This window comes from Gambusia affinis, linkage group LG22, assembly GCF_019740435.1.
Source record: "Gambusia affinis linkage group LG22, SWU_Gaff_1.0, whole genome shotgun sequence".
NCBI lineage: Eukaryota > Metazoa > Chordata > Actinopteri > Cyprinodontiformes > Poeciliidae > Gambusia > Gambusia affinis.
Genome location: NC_057889.1, coordinates 14,319,133 through 14,337,158, shown reverse-complemented (window position 1 = coordinate 14,337,158; position 18,026 = coordinate 14,319,133). Strand labels below are relative to the sequence as shown.

The 18,026-nt window shown below is 40.3% G+C and overlaps 2 protein-coding genes across 2 annotated transcripts; one reads left to right on the top strand and one right to left on the bottom strand.

Moving 5' to 3' along the window:
- The first annotated feature begins 1,977 nt into the window (after nucleotides 1-1,977).
- On the top strand, nucleotides 1,978-4,598 carry LOC122824931 (CCN family member 2-like). Its single transcript, XM_044105851.1, has 5 exons — nucleotides 1,978-2,464; nucleotides 2,622-2,838; nucleotides 2,922-3,173; nucleotides 3,269-3,480; nucleotides 3,583-4,598. Exons 1-5 carry the CDS (start codon nucleotides 2,402-2,404, stop codon nucleotides 3,877-3,879), a joined length of 1,041 nt encoding a protein of 346 aa, XP_043961786.1. The 5' UTR covers nucleotides 1,978-2,401; the 3' UTR covers nucleotides 3,880-4,598.
- Nucleotides 4,599-7,405: 2,807 nt separating this feature from the next.
- On the bottom strand, nucleotides 7,406-16,501 carry chga (chromogranin A). The gene is made up of 8 exons (XM_044105850.1): nucleotides 16,194-16,501; nucleotides 15,913-15,962; nucleotides 14,157-14,250; nucleotides 11,619-11,687; nucleotides 11,414-11,500; nucleotides 10,059-10,277; nucleotides 8,999-9,408; nucleotides 7,406-8,122 (listed from the first exon to the last, which is right to left on the bottom strand). The coding sequence occupies exons 1-8, from the start codon at nucleotides 16,237-16,239 to the stop codon at nucleotides 8,039-8,041; spliced, it is 1,059 nt and encodes a 352-aa protein (XP_043961785.1). The 5' UTR covers nucleotides 16,240-16,501; the 3' UTR covers nucleotides 7,406-8,038.
- Between the last annotated feature and the right edge of the window lie 1,525 nt (nucleotides 16,502-18,026).

Here is an 18,026-nt window from a genome sequence, read left to right as displayed (position 1 = left end):
TCTTTGTTCCCGTCATATGTGGCGTGCATGCACTTTCTTATTACCTTTCAGCCTTACCCAGGAGTCAGACCTGGAGTCTGTCCTGTTCAATGTGAGATAAAATCTCCAGCCACGAGTTCAAACAAACAACCCAGTCTTACTCCCGAGTCGTCATAATTTGATGCATGGGACGTCCGTCCTCGTCACATGTGTTTCAACAATGTCTTGCATATTTAAGTGGGACCCTCATGTAATACATTCATAGTTCAAATTATGAATTACAATGCAAAGTTGTTGTTGTTTTTTTTTAAATTATGTAGACATAATACCTGAGTCAATATTTTGAAGAACCACCTTTTGCTACAACAAGAATTTTAGGGGATTTTTATACCAATTTTTTATCTGGCAACTTAATTTTCAGTTCACCTGCTCAAAGAGAATCTTTTAACATATATATTTTTAAGCTTTGATAAAGCTTCCCTCTCATGAGGATTTACTTCTGGGTTTTGACTGAGCCATTATAACAAATGAATTTGCTTCGATTAACTTTTGGCTTTTCCGCTCTAAAGTACGCAACTTGATTTCAGAAAAGCATTTGCAAAGAAGACTCTTAAAGTAAATGTCATGTGCTACCGATTTGAGTTGTCAGTTTGTGATTCTGAAAACAAAATTGGATCATTACGACATGCTTCCTGTTTTTCATCTAAAATGAACAAAGAATGCAGTCACTGTAAGCTGAACTGGTGTTCATAACGAAAACTTTCAACCTACTGTTTTGAGCTAAAGACTAACCATTTCAGTCTGAACTATTCTTTCCAAAGGAAATTCTCATACATTCGAACATCCAGATGCTTTTCTCACTTCCTGATTGGGGAACATTTTGCTAGGGTACTTTGTTTCAACAGAGACTGGGTTCAAACATATTGAGGATTTTCTCCTAACCCTAATGATTAAATGTTGGAATAGTAGAAATGCAGTTTAAAGGCATGAAAAGTTACTCAGTGGCAGCAAGATAGTAATATGAAATACAGGCCTTGGAAAAATATTAAATCAGCTACATTCATACATGATATTAACTTTCTAATGGGACAGAAATTATCTTGTAAATTAGTAATAAAAGCGTTTTAATATTTGTTATATTGGAGAATGAATGTGTGTGCACTTGTCATGTGTTTATACATTGATTTTGAGTCTCGGGTTGCATAAAAAGACAATATGTGAGATTTGATGACACCTAGTGGCAAACTTGCAGAATGCAGCAAGCAAAACTTCACTTCGTCTTCCAGGTATGCTGGAAAAACTGAAATGGGGGCATCCGTCCAGAAGTGATTCTACCACAACTTTTATGTAGATACCTGCTTTATGAACTGTAACAAAACTCCTTTTGAGCTGGTCCCTGCTGGCCAAAAAAAAAAAAAAAAAATCTAGGTCAATAACTTGTACAAATAGCGAAAGAATTATTGCTTAAAAACACGGTGAAGAGATCATAATGTGCAAATAATAACCTTAGAGCACAGAACTGTAGCAGTTTCCCAGACGTGCAGAAGACTAAGTTTCAAAACACCATTTTCCAAGCCTCTTTACTGGAACAAGCACCTTGACAGATAACCAGCTCAATTTAATGACTCAAATGATTTCTTTTGTGTAACCGCTTAATGTTCATTTACCAGAGTACAAGGTTTCTGTGCACCTTTGAAGTCAGCTTGGTGGAATGCTGTTGAGGCCTTAAAGTCTTAACCACCTGCTGCACATCAAGCCGTTTAATTTATGATTATATGCCTGCATTTTAATGAGATTCCACCTGTTGTTTCTGTTCACCGTTCCTCTTTCATGTAAACTTATCTGTGGCTTCACATTTGAACCCTGCCGTCTTTTCCTCTTTCTTCTTGTCTTTTTATAAAATGTATTATTTATAGGTGCTGGCAGCCTGTTTGTGAAGTCAGTCTTCAGGAATTCCCAGTGTGGGGTCCCAAGCCTCTAAACCAGACTTATCCTTCCATCCCAGATGAAAGCTTCTCGAAGAGAGATGGTGTTGTTTGGCCCAAGCAGCAGAGCCTTGCCTTCAGACAGCAGGAATGTGGGATGTCTGGAGTGGGGGTCAGGAAGCGAGGAAAGAATGCCAAGTATGTCCATGTTTGTCCAGGGCTGACTCTCCATTCAGCCCCCAGTGACGTGCCGCGAAGGCCGGGGAGTATAAAGGGAGCCAGAGTGTGCAGTCAGAACTCAGACCAACTCCTCTACCGAAGCTGAACTCCAGCTTTCACCGAGAACAGAAACAAGGAAGAGTGTGACCGGAGCAGCGGCTTGACAACAGGTTAACTTCATCGGAAAAGGTTCACAGGCTCAGGCTCTGAGACTAAAGGAAGACTTTGTCCACGAAGGCTTTGGAAGAATCTGAATTTATAACTGAGAACTAGAAACGATGTCTGCTGGAATGAAGAAAACGATCCTGCTCCCTGTGCTGTGCATCGTGTTCTCCTACATGGTAAGCTCAAACAATTAACCGATGCTATTATAACTTTCTAACCATGAGTTTTAATCTAAAAAATCACCATACATTATGAGTGTACTCGCTGCTTATCCCTGTCCAAGCGTAGCCATGTGCTCATGATGTTTACCTATGCGTGTGTCTTTGGTCCCAGGCTGCAGGTCAGGAGTGCAGCGGCCAGTGTTCCTGCCCCTCCACCCCGCCTCAGTGTCCCCCGGGAGTGAGTCTAGTGCTGGATGGCTGCGGCTGCTGCAGGGTGTGTGCCAAACAGATGGGCGAGCTCTGCACTGAGAAAGACGTCTGTGACCCCCACAAGGGTCTCTACTGTGACTTTGGAGCCCCCACCAACAGACGCATCGGAGTGTGCACAGGTGAGCCGACAGGTCCTTCTCGGTTGTCTCTCACCTTAGGTGTCCTGAAAGCATGAACCTTAAACTGAACTTTGTCTCCGCAGCTCGGGAGGGAGCAACCTGCGTGTTTGGCGGTATGGTGTACAAAAACGGAGAGTCATTCCAGAGCAGCTGCAAGTACCAGTGTACCTGTCTGGACGGAGCTGTGGGCTGCGTCCCGCTTTGCTCCATGGACATCCGGCTGCCCAGCCCAGACTGCCCCATGCCAAAACGTGTCAAGGTGCCCGGGAAGTGCTGCGAGGAGTGGATATGTGAATTTCCCAAAAAGAACTCCTTCGCAGGCACTGCTTTGGCCGGTGAGTCAAGAGAAATGTCCTTTCTCAGTCTTCCCACGTCAATATGACATACTCAGAGCTCTTGTCTAATCCAGGGTCTTTTCATGTGTTTGCAGCATACAGAGAGGAGGAGACGTATGGTCCAGATCCTAATATGATGAGGGAGAACTGCCTGGTTCAGACTACTGAATGGAGTGCCTGCTCCAAGACCTGTGGCCTTGGGATATCTACCAGGGTCACCAATGACAATCACGAGTGCAGGCTTGAAAAGCAAACCCGGCTGTGCATGGTGAGACCATGCGAGTCCCAGCTGGAGCAGAGCATCAGGGTGAGTTCTTCTTCAGATATGGCTCTTGAAGAACTTTTACCAAACAATGTCACAATGTTTTCACCAAAGAGCACCAGCTAAACCTTCATTCTCCACTTGCAGAAAGGGAAAAAGTGCATCCGCACTCCCCGGGTCTCCAAGCCCATGAAGTTTGAGATCTCAGGCTGCACCACCACCAAGTCCTACAGGCCAAAGTTCTGCGGCGTCTGCCTGGATGGCCGCTGCTGCACCCCCCACAGGACCACCACCCTGCCCATGGAGTTCAAGTGCCCCGATGGGCAGGTGATGAAGAAGCACATGATGTTCATCAAGTCCTGCGCCTGCCACTACAACTGCCCCGGGGAGAACGACATCTTCGAGGCTATGTATTACAAGAAGATGATTGGCGACATGGCGTGAGCCGCCGAGGCACAGTCCAAGCCCATGACTTGAAAAGAAACAGAACTCCATCTCAATTTGCAGCTCAGTAAATTTGCCTTTTGAACATGTCGTTTTTCCCATTGTAAAAGTAGTCCAGAGACTCTGAATGGCTGAAGCATGTCAGCCACATAGACTCAGACAGAGGGTTGCACCGCAGCTCTAAAAGATTTTATGCACTATAACGTTTTATTTTTTAAATGACAAACCTACTGTGTGGTTTCCGCCCCTTCCACATTATTTTTCTTGTTACAAATCCATCCATTTTTCTTTATGCATATTTATAGCACATTTAAACGCTGACCTCCTCTCTAAATGAGGTGTCTAATTAGCCCCCCACCCCCTCCTTGAGTCCAAAGACCAGACCTGTAAACTCTCAGCAGCTGTAGAGGGAGCATGCCGACCACAGCGAGCCAGTGTCCAAACAGGTCTGAATGTGTCCTTGTGCAAGAGTATGTGAGTGCAGGACTGAATGTCGACCTTGTGTGTGTGGGCGTGTGTGTGTGTGTGTGCCCTTAGAGAGTGGAGGAAAGGTCAGAGCCTTGGTCCAACATGTGGATGAGAAACCAACTGAGAAACAGCTGAGTTTATGGTTAGATAAGGAACGCAGTTGCAATGGCACTGAGAAAAGAACCTAAACAAACAAAAAAAAAGCGTGTTGACTGTAACTAATTCAGGTCTATTTTGTATAAAAAAAAGAAGTAGAAGAACAGACTGGAAGGATTGTATTTTCATTCCTTTTTTACATGTTGATATGTATTTTTTGTAAATATTTGTACAGTTTAATTTAATTTAAAGATCCCAATTTGTTCTGCGCTTTAAAAGTCTATCTATAGTATATGTCGATGTGTGTTTTTTTTTTGGTTTTTTTTGGTACTGTTTTTATTGAGAAGTGTGACAAAAATGTTGCATGTTTCACTGTGTAGCAGAAAATAAAATCTTATATTTTTATAAAAACCAAACTCAGTTTTTCTGTCCTCACAACCACTGACTGAGTTCAACTCTAATTACAAACAAAAAGCTGTTGGATTTTTATTTTTATTTTTTCAGTGACCAACAACCACTAACACAAATTATACCATTATTTTCATATTACGTCACATTAGACCAACAAACCTCAAGGTAGGTTTTTACAATCTGACGTGGTTCACAAAAAAGTAGTTTCAGATCAAAATAGTAATAATAGTGAAAGGAAGAAAAAAAAAAGATACAGTGTGTGCAATTTGTTTTGGTGTATTTGTTTAGCAGCGTTGCACAGAGACTGAATATTTTGTTCATTCTTCTCTGCAAAACAACTCAAGCTCATACAGCTTAACAATTTTCAAGAATTGACTGACTGAACCATCATAATCCATAAGTGTACTTCCACCTAAATCACTCTGTTGTAGCTCTGACTGTATGTTTAGTGTTGCTCTCCTGCAGGAAGCTGAACCTCTACTCTAGTGTCCAGGTTTTTGGCAACCTCTAACAGGTTTTAAACTTGGAGTGAACTGTTATTAGCTCCATCAGTCTTCCCTCCAACAATTTTTCTTTCCCAGAAGCCCTACGGCTTGATGCTGCCACCAGCTCGCCACAGGTATGGTGTAGTCATGGTGATCTACAGCAGTGGTTTTCTGCCAAAAAGGTACTTTGTGGTTTCACCTCACCTGATCACCTTACATATTTGTTGTTTTCTCTATGGCGTACTTTAAACGGGACTAACAAATCAGAGTTGTTGAGCTTCTTAGGAGTCAACATGAGCTTTTCGACTCAGATTAAGACGAAATGCTCATTGCTCAGTCTGTCAGTTTAGTTTGATCATCTTGACAAAAATAACAATTCTTTCACTACAAACTCAGGAGTGTTATGCTGTGGAAAAAGATTACGATGGCATGTCCTTGGGGAGGGGGAAGATGTAACACAATTCTGCAATTCAAAATGTGCATAGAAATTCACACAATCAGACACTATTTACCATCTACTATGAGATGGAACATTGATTGAGAGCAAAAGCAAATATAGTCCCATTGTAAACTGCCTCCACTGTCAGCACTCACTTCCAATAAAAAAGGGGGTCTGATGTCGCCATCTTGTGTCTAAAACATCTCCTGCACTGACTCCTGCTCCATGTCAAGTACAGAATAAACTGTTTGTTTTAGCTCCAGATTAGCTTGTAAAGACTGAAGGTTTCCCTTGAAAAAATTCCCTGCAACGAAAGATCAACAAATGCAAAAGGATTCCAGGGTTTGATTTTGGTTTTGGACAATGACCAGAGCCGCTCCTAGATCATCTAAGGCCTTAAGCAGAGACTGATGTGGGGGCCTGATTACAGATAGGCCCCGAAATCACCACGGCACCACTGACACTATTATGTGAAATGATGTGTGCCAGATTGGTTGGTTATTGCTCATTTACCGCAAATAGGTTTATTTCAATCACTACATTAACTTTTGATTTCTTAAATTGACTTGAGATAACATATCCTGAAAGGACAGAGCATCATGTTTTTCTGTTTTGCTGTTTGAGTTTGGCACTCGTCCCTCTGGGTGTGCAGCATTCCAACAAAGCAGATTCAGAAAGGAATTGATTTTTCTCACCAGTAAACAGAGTAAGTGGGTTGCGGTGTGTCCATAAAAATTTATGAAATTGTTAAGGCGTTCTGCACATTTTGTCTCAAGGTTTCAAGCAGATAAAACTCAGATTGCGTTTAGCCAATCTTTTACAGGGTTGATGCATGGCAAACCCCAGATGGAGTCATGAAGAGGATGCTGTAAACGGCAGCATACGTCCAGCTTTAATTTAAAAATAGCTAGTATAGAATAGGATTTGGTAATAATGAAGAAAATGCAATGCTGAGTTACTGTTTAGCAGAAAACCACCACCACTTTCTTAGTTATTTGCTTGCATAGATGTACAGTTAGAATCTTCCTGCCTGACCTGCCTTTTCATGACTCACTCTGTCCATATTTTCTGCTGCCTGGTGAAAGAAAGATACAAACTTCATTTCTGAACCTGTTCTGAGCTGCTTCCACAGTTTCTATTTTTAGTCCCTAAAGGAGATAAACTTTTGCACTTCACTTTTTCTCCTGCCCACGTTGCAAAGTCTCATTAAAAAAAACAAAAAAAACAAACCGTCACTAGATGTTTTCCCGTTAATCGTCGCGACAAATAAAGTGTGGATTTCGATGGCAAAGTTAATGACTGAAATGTGTGTTGCGCCTGAATTGACTGTGTCCACAGCCAATGTGTCATCCTGATGAGTCATGCCGGCTTCAACGCCCACAAACAAACAAGTGCAAACTTCGGCTACTCGCAAGAATGATGTGTTTTTGCAGCAAAATACTAGTTTCACTCCTGCTGTAGCAGGTTCCTCCGTGAGTACTAAATATTTGCTTTGAGACGAAAACCTGCAAAAGTGGCAACCTCCACAGTTTAAGATGTGCATTAATCTCCTTCACATTCAGCAGTATCCTCAGTTATTACAGTAGGGTTGTTCATGCATATAGAGACTTTATCAAAAAAAGAGGCATCCAGAATCAGTTTGTTTATTTTCATAGAGAAATTCAGTACAGTGTTAGAATACAACAATTATTTTCCTGCTAAAAATCTAAACTTATTGCCTTGGTTTGACTGGGGTTAGTTGTTTCTATCACATCAGGGAATAATTTCTATCCTCTTCTCCTTTTCTTTTCCTTTCAGAGCAAATTGCCATCCCAGAGAGAGATTTATATCCTTAGTCAAAGCTATAGTGTACGGCCTCTGCCTTATCCTACCCGGATTAGTCCCAACCTTTCGCATCAATCACTTGTAATCTGACAAGCAGACAAAATGCATGTGCAGAATGAGCAGATGACTGCCATGAAACATAAACATATCTTGAGGAATTTGTCTTTGCAAAGTGGGAATGCGTTTCAATGCAACTCTAGCTCCAATCTACTGTGAGCTACTTTATGTGAGAGAAACCACGTTAAAAAAAATTAAATAAACTAAAAAATAAATAAAGAACTAAAGAAGCAGAGCAGCATCCTGGAAGAAAAACAGGGAGAGATACTAAAACCTTGTCACACATTTGCACAATCTATCTATGGAAACCAGGCGTCTGGTGAAGCGCAGAAGGACGAGGAGGCAGACCGCGGTGTTGGATTTTGTGCCGCTCTCCCGTTCAGCCCCGCCGCAGCTCGTGGAGTTTCTGGGCCACGTTTTCGAGCTCCGACTCGATGGCTGCCAGACTCTCAATCTCAGGCTCCTGCAGGTATAATGAGGGAGGCAAGATAACACACAACGAAAGTGATGTAACGATTGTGCAACTGTGGCTAAAAGCACATGGCAGCTGTTTTTCTGAAGCCGTCACGTAACAAGCAGATCCTTTTGTAACTCTCACAAGTCAAGTTGCGTGTAAAAAAAAATCCTAGCTTTTTCTTCCCTTTAATGGCCATTTTGGCCTTGACTTTAAAACCCATTCAGTGAGCAGGAGCCATTAAGTGACACAACAGCTGAGCATCTAAAACGGTGCTCTGAGCTTTTTATATAATTACACCATCGTGCTTAACAGAACACTTGCTTTGTTCAGTGAGATCCAAGATTCTTGAATCATGATTGGTCCTTTTTATGAATACACGAGTGGGTCGAAAAGCTGGCAGAAGAGTGAACTGCATGTTTTTTATGTTTTCTTTATTGGGCTGATCTTTGGATAAATAAAGAGGGATGGTACTGAGATGGATCTGACTGAAGCAGTTAGTGTGCCACTGGATCCGGATTGCACCTTTGCTGCAGAAATGATTTTAAATATAATGGCCCAAGTCAAGTGAGGGTCCAAAATAGTGATAGTAAGAGCAGGGGTCCCCAAGTCCAGCCCTCAAGGGCTACTGTCCTGCAAATTTTAGATGCATCTCTGCTCCAAAATGTCTGAATTCCCTCACCAGCATCCAATCATCTCTGCAATAGGCTGGTAATGAGCAGTTTATTTGATCCAGGTGTGTTTCAACAGAGATGCATCTACAAGTTGCAGGATGGTAGCCCTTGAGAAATGAACTTGGGGACCCCTTGTGTAGAGGAAAGGGGGATGAGGGGGATAAGAAAATTTGTATGTAAGTAAAAACTTTTCATAAAGGGTAAAGCCTACCTCTGACTTCCTGGTGCCACTCCCTTCTTCCTCCATCACCTTCCTCTCCTCCGGCGATCTTCGCGCTATCATCTGCAGCTCCCTCTCCTCTGGAGTTCTTTCTGGATCTCTTTTCTTCTTCTGCTTCTCTTCCTCTGCTTCCTCCTTCAAATGGTGAGACAATTCCTGCCGGCTGCCCAACCGAGGCTCTTCCTCTCCTCCTGCTTTCTTCTTCTGCTGCCAGTTCCTGGCCCTCTGGGTTAAGTGATTTAGGCTTTCCCTGCTCCCTCTTTTTACCGCTGTCTGCTCCTCCCTTTCTTCCTTGCCGTCGTGTTTTTGTGAGAAGACCGCGGACCTTTTGTCGCTTCTCTCCTCGGTTTCTGTCCCCGCCGTCTTTTGTTTTGGATCCTCTCTTTTATTAGACTGATCACCTGGAAATATGAGACATCGAAATTAGGGGGCAGAAACGACGGGCAGGAGTCCACCCTGTCAGCAAGATTCCACTTTCTGTAATAAACTACCCCTTGCCAGCTGGCAGCATTGTCTCCAGAAGTGCAGTCTCTGCTTTATGCGGATTAACAGTAAGTGAGCCAATAAGATATCTTCGTGATGGATTATTTTCTGCAATGTATTTCACAATTCTGAGAATGGAAGCTCAATTTCTGACAAATGTCATGATCTCTAGGATTGATTTCCAGCCAGAATTACGGGCACTGGCCTCATTTGAATTTTATCACATGAACAAACTTAATCAATTCTGATTGTGTGCTGTCAGCTTGGCAGCTATATTGGCTCCAGTCCCTCTGCAGAAACAGTAAAATTCATTATATATATGGTAGCACTTCCAGAGTGTGATGGCAGCTGCAGAGGCAGTTTATAACCTCCCTTTGCATACAAGATGGATCTCTCCATCGTTAGTCATTGGTGTATTTTTTTATTTATTTTGACAACATGTCCTGAGTGAAAATAAATCAGACAACCTGAACTATCCTGACAATGAGAATGTGTCTCATCTGGGATCGCTCTGTGAAGAAGATCCATTAAAAAAAAAAATAATTAAAAAACACAACAATCGGCTTGCCTCTCTCATCTTCCTCTTCTGAATTCTCCTCCGAGCTTGTTCGGTCCTCATCGCGTTCAGCCTCGTCTTCGTCCCTCTTTACATCCTCTTCGGCTTCGTTGTCCTCCCGTGACTCTTCCTCCATCCCGTCCTTCTGTTCTCCTCCGACTCCTGACCTCTTCTTCTGGGACAGGATGGACCGCTCGCCCGGTCCTCCCAGAGCTTCCAGCATGGATCGATCTAACAACAGAGGCTTTAATTCACTTAAAGGGATTGATTCTCCTGTCATGTTAAAAGCTTCTCCTTCCACTTCATCGCAGCGACATTTCCGGATGGCATCTGTGAAGTTCATATGTTCTATTATCATCACAATCCAATTTTTTTTTTTTGCAATAACTCCTGTTCGTATTGCCCGTTTTCCTCTTTGTGAATAACAGGGAGTCTTGCAGTTCCTATAATAAGCCAGGTGGAGTTCAGTGTGGGAACACATTATTCATTATGCATGTCCTCATTCTGTCCACAGAAAACATCAGCAGACTTTAAAATTCACCTCAGCACTTTTTCACTGTCAGACTGAATCAGTAAAGCAGTAAAAATGAAACCAAAAGGGAAAAAAACTAAACAAAACATAACTCTGAATTATTTTTTTTTACGTTTTCATTTTACTTTACTTATAAAAAATTTTAAAAGTGTGGCTTGCATTTGAATTCAGGCCTTTTACTCCGGAGCCCATGAATAAAATTGTTTGCAACAAAGCGGCTTCAGATGAAGCAAAACCTTTTTTTGTGTGTTAAAATGGCCCAGTCAAAGTCCAGATCAACTGTACATCTAGAGTTATAGGTGGATGTTCACAGGTGCTCTCCATCCAATCTGATTGAATTTGACCTATTTTGCAAAGAGAAACCAGACAAATACTCATTCTTTTGATGTGCAAAGCTGGTAAAGACTTGCAGTTGTAAATGAAACTGAAAACTAATTAATTTCAATCCATTTCTAAATTAAAAATGTATATTTGTCATATAGCCTTATAATCTTAAATGGTGTGTTTTTATTATTTGGGATCAAAAAAATCATTTTAAGGAACAGAAATAAAGGTTTGCAAACATTGTCTGTGTGTAGTTTTACTAAGAGTACTGATTAGCTGAAATAAATTAATCTTTCAAAAATATTCTAATTTCCTGAGTTAAATCTGTAAAATACAAATTCTGCTAATATAAAATATTAATGAAAAAATATGGATGTCTGTGAAAGGTTCAAGGGATCTGAATACTTTCGAGACCTACAGCTGGTTTGATTAAATATCTTTAGTCATATTTAAAGATATTGATTCAATATTTGCTATTTGCACTTTCTCACGAGTCGCTGATCAGACTCACCTGCACCGTCAGCTGTAGTTTGAAGGACTCGTGGGCCTGAAGTTGGTTTCTCCTTGTTTTTCTGCGGCCGACCTCTCTCATGATCACCTAAAACAGTTGATCAATAAACAAATATTGAATGGATGATTAAACGCTTTAACCTTGGTTCTCCTTTTTCACCTGCATTCAGCACACAAACACTGACTGTGAGTAATGAGTGACTCACCTTGAGCAGCGATCTCCTGCAGCTCCTTCAGGAAGTTATGGTGCCGGAGGATGGTGAGGAGCTTCTCGTCTGCAAGGACATGCAAACGAGTTTTTAGAGTTAGGTGTTTCATTTAAAAACAAACAAACAAACAAACAAAAAAACATGAGATGTGAAAGCCAACGAAACTGGGAGAAAGGCAGCAAAATCTGTTAGCTCTGTTTTGACTTCCTTTTTTTGTTTTTGTAGAAGACTCAGCGATTCGCCAGTGAATTTACTGCTTTCAAAGCAGAAACACAATGAATCACTTGGCTCATAGTGACTCCCTCTGTGAATTACAGCAGCAGCGAGAAGTGGACTTTCTGCTGACCCACAAACAGCACTGCACTCCGTAGGCAGCAGCCGCTCCTGCACCGTGCTGTGCACTCTCTTGTACGACTCTCAGATTTTTCTTTTCCTTCCTCTTCTTCCTCCTCCTCTCTTTTCTTTTCATCCATCTGGTGGTGTACTGTTTCCCTCGCTCACCGAGCCCGCTCTGAGCGCTCAGAGTGCCGATTGATTTTTTTCTTTTTTAAACAGCAAGGACAGCATGAAGGTAAAACAACGCCTATGTAACTGAATAGCCTTCACAGAGTTGCCCTGATGTGTACACTGCTCTGCAGCGGGTCTTCATCCAGCCGTGACCGCATCAATGCATTAACCTTTCGGTGCAGCCATCGTTCAGACTGATGCAACTTGCAGGTTGTGAAGTCTGGCTTTCTTTAGGAATGCTGTTGGTTCTGGTTTCTGTTTGAGCAGGGCACTAAGCGGCGGCTCCTTGTTTTAGCCCCCACAAAATGTGCAACCAGAGAAAAATAAGGTCCAGATCTCACCACAAAGCAGATTTTGCTACCCACGTCTGAAAAGCTGTAGAAAACAAACTTGTGCATTTTGAAAAATAGGGGAAAAAGCTTTTGTAAATCTCCCAGTAGTTCAATGAAGATTGAGGTTAGGCCACTCTAGATGATTACAAAAAAATCACGTAGCAACTACATTGTCATTGGCCAGCCAAAAATGTACAGTCATGTTTTCTTACACTAATGCCTCCCCCTCACAAATGCTGCCCTAGGCGGTGAGCCATATTCCTCATTACACTAATGACCACAACGATAACCACAAAAATGTTCAAATAATTCATTTAGGTCAGTTTAAACGGCAACTACGTCACACAGACACTAGACACACAGAGCTACAAGATACTAGAATCTCATTAAAATTTAATGAAGGGCTTTGGGCAAAGTTACACTAACCAGATGAATGTAGCGTCAGTCTTTTCTTTTATTTGCTGGAGTTACAGGAATGCGTTCTTAGATTTAATTTAAAAAAAACAAAGTGAGTGTTTTAAAGAGCAAGAAAGCAAGAAGTGATTATTTTTATTAAAGATGCAGGTGTTGGAGCAACGAGGCGTTGCAATATTTTTAATGTTCTGAAGATTCAAAAGAAGGCTGCGAGCAAAACTCACTGATTTATGGGTATAATTTCTCCAAAGTAAGCTAATAATCATTTATTTGGATGTTCTCTTAACATTTATCTATTAAACAAGAAATGCTAACTTGACTGCAGGACATGCAGAGGTTACTATAAGACTAATTAAAAATAAAAAGTAAGACTATTATTGTTTTCATTTTTAGATATTGTTTGTGATAACTCAGGGGTTTCCAGATATAATTTAGCATTTTGTCAATAAAATTCAGCTTTGATTAAATTACAACACAATCTGTTTCCAGGGAGATAGGAAAAATGTAAAGATGCAATAACCTTGCAAAAGTGTGCACATCCTTAAATTAGCACTTTTTTGAAGCATTTTACGATTCCTTTTAAGCATTCTTTATTTCCCATCCATAATTTCCATCAAATCTGCTTTGCTTTGACATCTGTTTGTCCAACTTTTCCTCATTTCCACTCTAGCTTCAGGCATAGTTTGCAGAAATGCTACAAAGGATTAGAAGGACATTATTTTAAAGGTATCTAAATTGCATGTACGATTCCGCATCATTGTTCAGTTACCACAACTTAATATCAGCAAGCGATAGTTGGACAAAATGTGGAACAACAGAGATAATTAGAGAAATTCTCCCTCAGTATTGAAAATATGCGACTGAACATGCTCAGGGGAGCAACCAGCAGGCTAAAAATATTAAATATAAAGGAATCTATAGCGAGTCCAAAATCTCAGGATGACTTGATGAGAAGAAAGTCACAGACTTGGACTGGTCCAGTCAGACAAAAGATGTCCTCAAAGTCTGATAGATTTAGTAGAAAAAAAAAAAGGCACAGTGAGCAAATATTGCCATGTGAAGATATGGGAGGCAGATTCTGGATCACAAAGTGCTGCAACAAGACAACATTAACAGCATAGCCAACTCTAACCTGTGAGGATTTGATAGATGTAAGATCTCCATAAATGGAAATAGCCATGCAGACTCTGGCAAATGTTTTAATTAAATGGTAGGAACTAGTATTTACTTCCCTGTGCATCCCAGAAAATCTAGCAGCAGTCTTGCTTCTCCATTGACTTACCGGTCTTCAGAGTGTTAAGACATTCCTGACTGACAGGAACTTGCTTCGGTCTTGACAGAACATCAGCGAGCGCCTCGACGATACATTTCATCACCTGCGCACAAGGAGAAACAAAGGCCAAAAATGTTTCTTGCTTTTGGTTCAGATGTTTTATTCTGTGGAAAACTTTGCAGTCAGTATCTCACCTGGCTGCAGCAGGCAACTTGGACTGCTGTGCCCCGAGTGGCGACTAAGAATATAGCAACTTTACTCAGCAGAGCTTTCACATTTAAAAAAAATGAAGCAGCAGCATAAACTGTACTTTTTGTATGCTGACAAATATTAGATGCCAACATAAATGCTGTTAGCTGCTCCACTGCAAAATAAATGAATAAATAAATAACACCAAAAATAAAATAATAAACTGAAACAATATCTTGAATGTTTTTTCTTGTTTAGGTAACACTTATTGCTTTATCCAGAGCAAATATACTGTGAAAAGACAACGTCGCCTTCTGTCCAAACAAAGTTCAAATTTGGCTGAAATGTGAAAAGGGGAAAAGGAATCGACAGAATCTGATGCCCAAATATGGTTGAAAACAGACTGTAACCAAATGTGTGCTTCAACATTTTCACTTGAATGACTTTGAGTTTGACGTTTGGGGTAAAATAAAAAATAAATAAATAGAAAAGCTAATTTTCTAGTCTAAGTGAAAGCTAGATATCCATGGACATCACACAGTTATGAGGGATGATGCTGTTAAATTTGAGATAGACATAGGCGTACTAAGAATATTTAAACATTTAACTATTTAGCTGATGTGGATACAGTTTATTGAATTTACTCAACAATTTGAAGATCTATTTGGATTTTGTTTCATCGAGTTCCTTGAATCTAACAACAGAGAAAGTTATTAATACGTTTGTCTATATTTGTCAAAATGACTTTCTAAAGGCCTGGCCAATTCTGATTTGATAGAAACAGCCATGCAAAAATATTGCATATATATATATATATATATATATATATATATATATATATATATATATATATATATATATATATATATATATATATTTGCACCTAGCAATCAGAATGCCTTTGATCCTTCTTATAACCACTTTCTCTTTTCACAATGGGAGCCTTTTTTTTCGTTTTTTAACTCATGCACATCCTGATGCATGATCTAGAGACTGAAACAAGTCTCTAGATCAGGATACCTAAATCATTCTGAGACTAATTCCTTGTGCTAAAGTTTCTTCTCAAATATATATTTTTGCGGATCTTGTAATTTTTTGTAATTTTTCATTTAACATTGTTTTCCACATCTTTTCTTTCCATTCCTGAATCCCTATTTTACAAAAAAAAAAAAAAAAAAAAAACTTTTGCCCTAGTAATTGGATTCCTGCCATCTTAAATCCTGGAGGTCAAGACTCTCTGCGGGCTTCCAATTAGTATGTATTGATTTCACAAACCCCCCAAGCGCAGAAAGTGCTTTGAGCTAAATTGCAAGGATTAAGTATAGCTAATCACTGCACAACTTCAGTGCAATACGCAGAAACATTGTGATTTTACAGTCAAATCAAAACAGTGAGCCATATATATATATATATATATATATATATATATATATATATATATATATATATATATATATATATATATATATATATATATATATATATATATATATATATATATATATATATTAAGGGTGATACAATAGAAGCTGGGCGTGTTATGTAAAGCCTTACTATCAGGTACAGAGCATCTCACCTCCACGTCCTCATTCTCCAGCTGACTTGAAGTCACTGGCAATGACAGAACTGCAAGAGAAGTAAGAACAGGCTTGTGTTTAAACCCCTGTTTTGTCACAGCAGCTGTCATTAAAAACAACGATAGTAACAGGGCTCAGTGTGCCAAAAGGTGCCGCTGGATTCACTTCGTCGCTGACTAGAGACGCGCCGCTTGTCGCTGTCCTTGGTGCTGAACCTCTGCAGCTACACGTCTTTTGGATTCATCGTCACTTTCCGCAAGGTTACTTATGTATTTCTTACCGCAGTTGGACAAAATAGTGAGAAGAAGCAGTCCGCTCCCGATCATGTTGGAAACGAGGTGAATTAAGCTCTCCAGGAATAAAGCAAAACAGCGAAGCTTTTTTCCTCTTCTTCTTCTTTCTTTTCTTTTTTAAAATCAGAAGCTCGGTGATAAAACGACGAATTATGGACGCATTCTGAACAAAAAAACTTAGTCGTCTTTCGGTATTTCTGGAGAGCTAATCTATTTTTTTTTTCTCTCCTCCAGCGACCTAGCAGCCTCCCGTCCTCCTCCGGTCTCTCTGCTGACACTTCCCCGCAACAGCAGCGCTCTTATACGGCGAGGTGGAGGGAGGAAATGACATCATCCTGGGACAAGAGGATAACGTCGCTCCTCGTGAGCTTACCTCTGTAGGTTTCAGGGCGTGAACAGGTAAGGGTGATATAACCGGCTGCCATTCAGCAGTTTTGCTTGATTTTCCAAAGATTTTTTTTAGGTCTGAATAGGTTAAACAAATATTTGCAAACACATAAACAGTGGTGAATCATGACGAAACGTAGAATAAGGCTTTCGAGTGACTTTGCCATTCATCTTCATGTTGCTTTTAATTCTGTTTATTTGTGGAGGTGAAGCGTGTGAAAAATTAAAGAGGTAAAATAATTCATAGCCTTTGGACTTGTTTCATATCTTCTAATGATATTAAACTTCAGGACATTTTATTAAGATTTTCTGTGATAAACACAAGATAGAACATAACTGTGAAAATTAAATTTTAAAAATGTTACAAAATCCGAAACGTGTGGCGTGTGTTCATTTCAATTTCGCCCTTCTTTTTTTGTTCACTAAAAGTCTCCGATATCTGTAACTGGTACCGCTGAAGCTCAGTTTATTAGTTTAAACTGCATTTTATTTAGGGTTATTTGAGAAAAATGGCTAAAATTACTTCCTCACTTCAATTAAAGAAAGATATTAAGTTGTGTCTCCACTTTTAACTGCACCATCTTTAATATAACCAGCAATTGGCTGGAGAAATTAGGAGCGATCCCTTCTGCAGTCAAATCCTGTTGGAGATATTTGTACTGTGAAGCTTTTTAAAATCGCATGTTGCCTTTTATGTAATCATCGTTGTCATTAATTCAACTTCTTACATAATTTGAAAGGACATTGTGTGACAATGACAAGCGTCATTTTCAGCAAATCATTCAGAACCTATTCAGGTTGAGATATGTGCAAACAGAGTGTAAGCATAATGTCTCGACCATTATCCTGGTGATAATCTGCAGCCTGCCTCACAGTCTTCATTCTCATGTTTTACAGCCATTTGTAGAAGGTCAATGTTATGAAATTTTCAGTTCGTATGAATAAATATAAATCGCGCACATAAAGTGCTTCTTGAAAATCTTTTCACACCTTGTGATGCTGCAGCTACAGTTTTTTTTTTCAAATGTATTTTTATTGTGATTTTATTCGAAAGGGAAACCCAAAGCAGCTGTGAAGGGAACGGGTTTCCAGCTGAATTGTAACTATTATGATTGCATAAGTGCCGTTTGTTTTCCCAAGGAACAAACACATAAATCGTGGAAGCAGTTTGCTTGTGAGCTATTGTTGTTTTTGGTCAGCGGGAGACTCATCAAAACTAAATGACAAAGAGAGGCTTCCAGGAGTGGATATTTTTCCCCACATCACCATCCACAGACATCCCAAAGTTCCCATTGTGCCTGCAGAGCGGCAATAAAGACCCGCCTGCGTCAGAGACGGACCCATATTGTCCCGCATAAACCGGCGGTGGCCCTGTTCAAACATGAAGAGGCTTTTCTTTGAACGGCCTCATTATAAAATCTGACAGCTAAGTG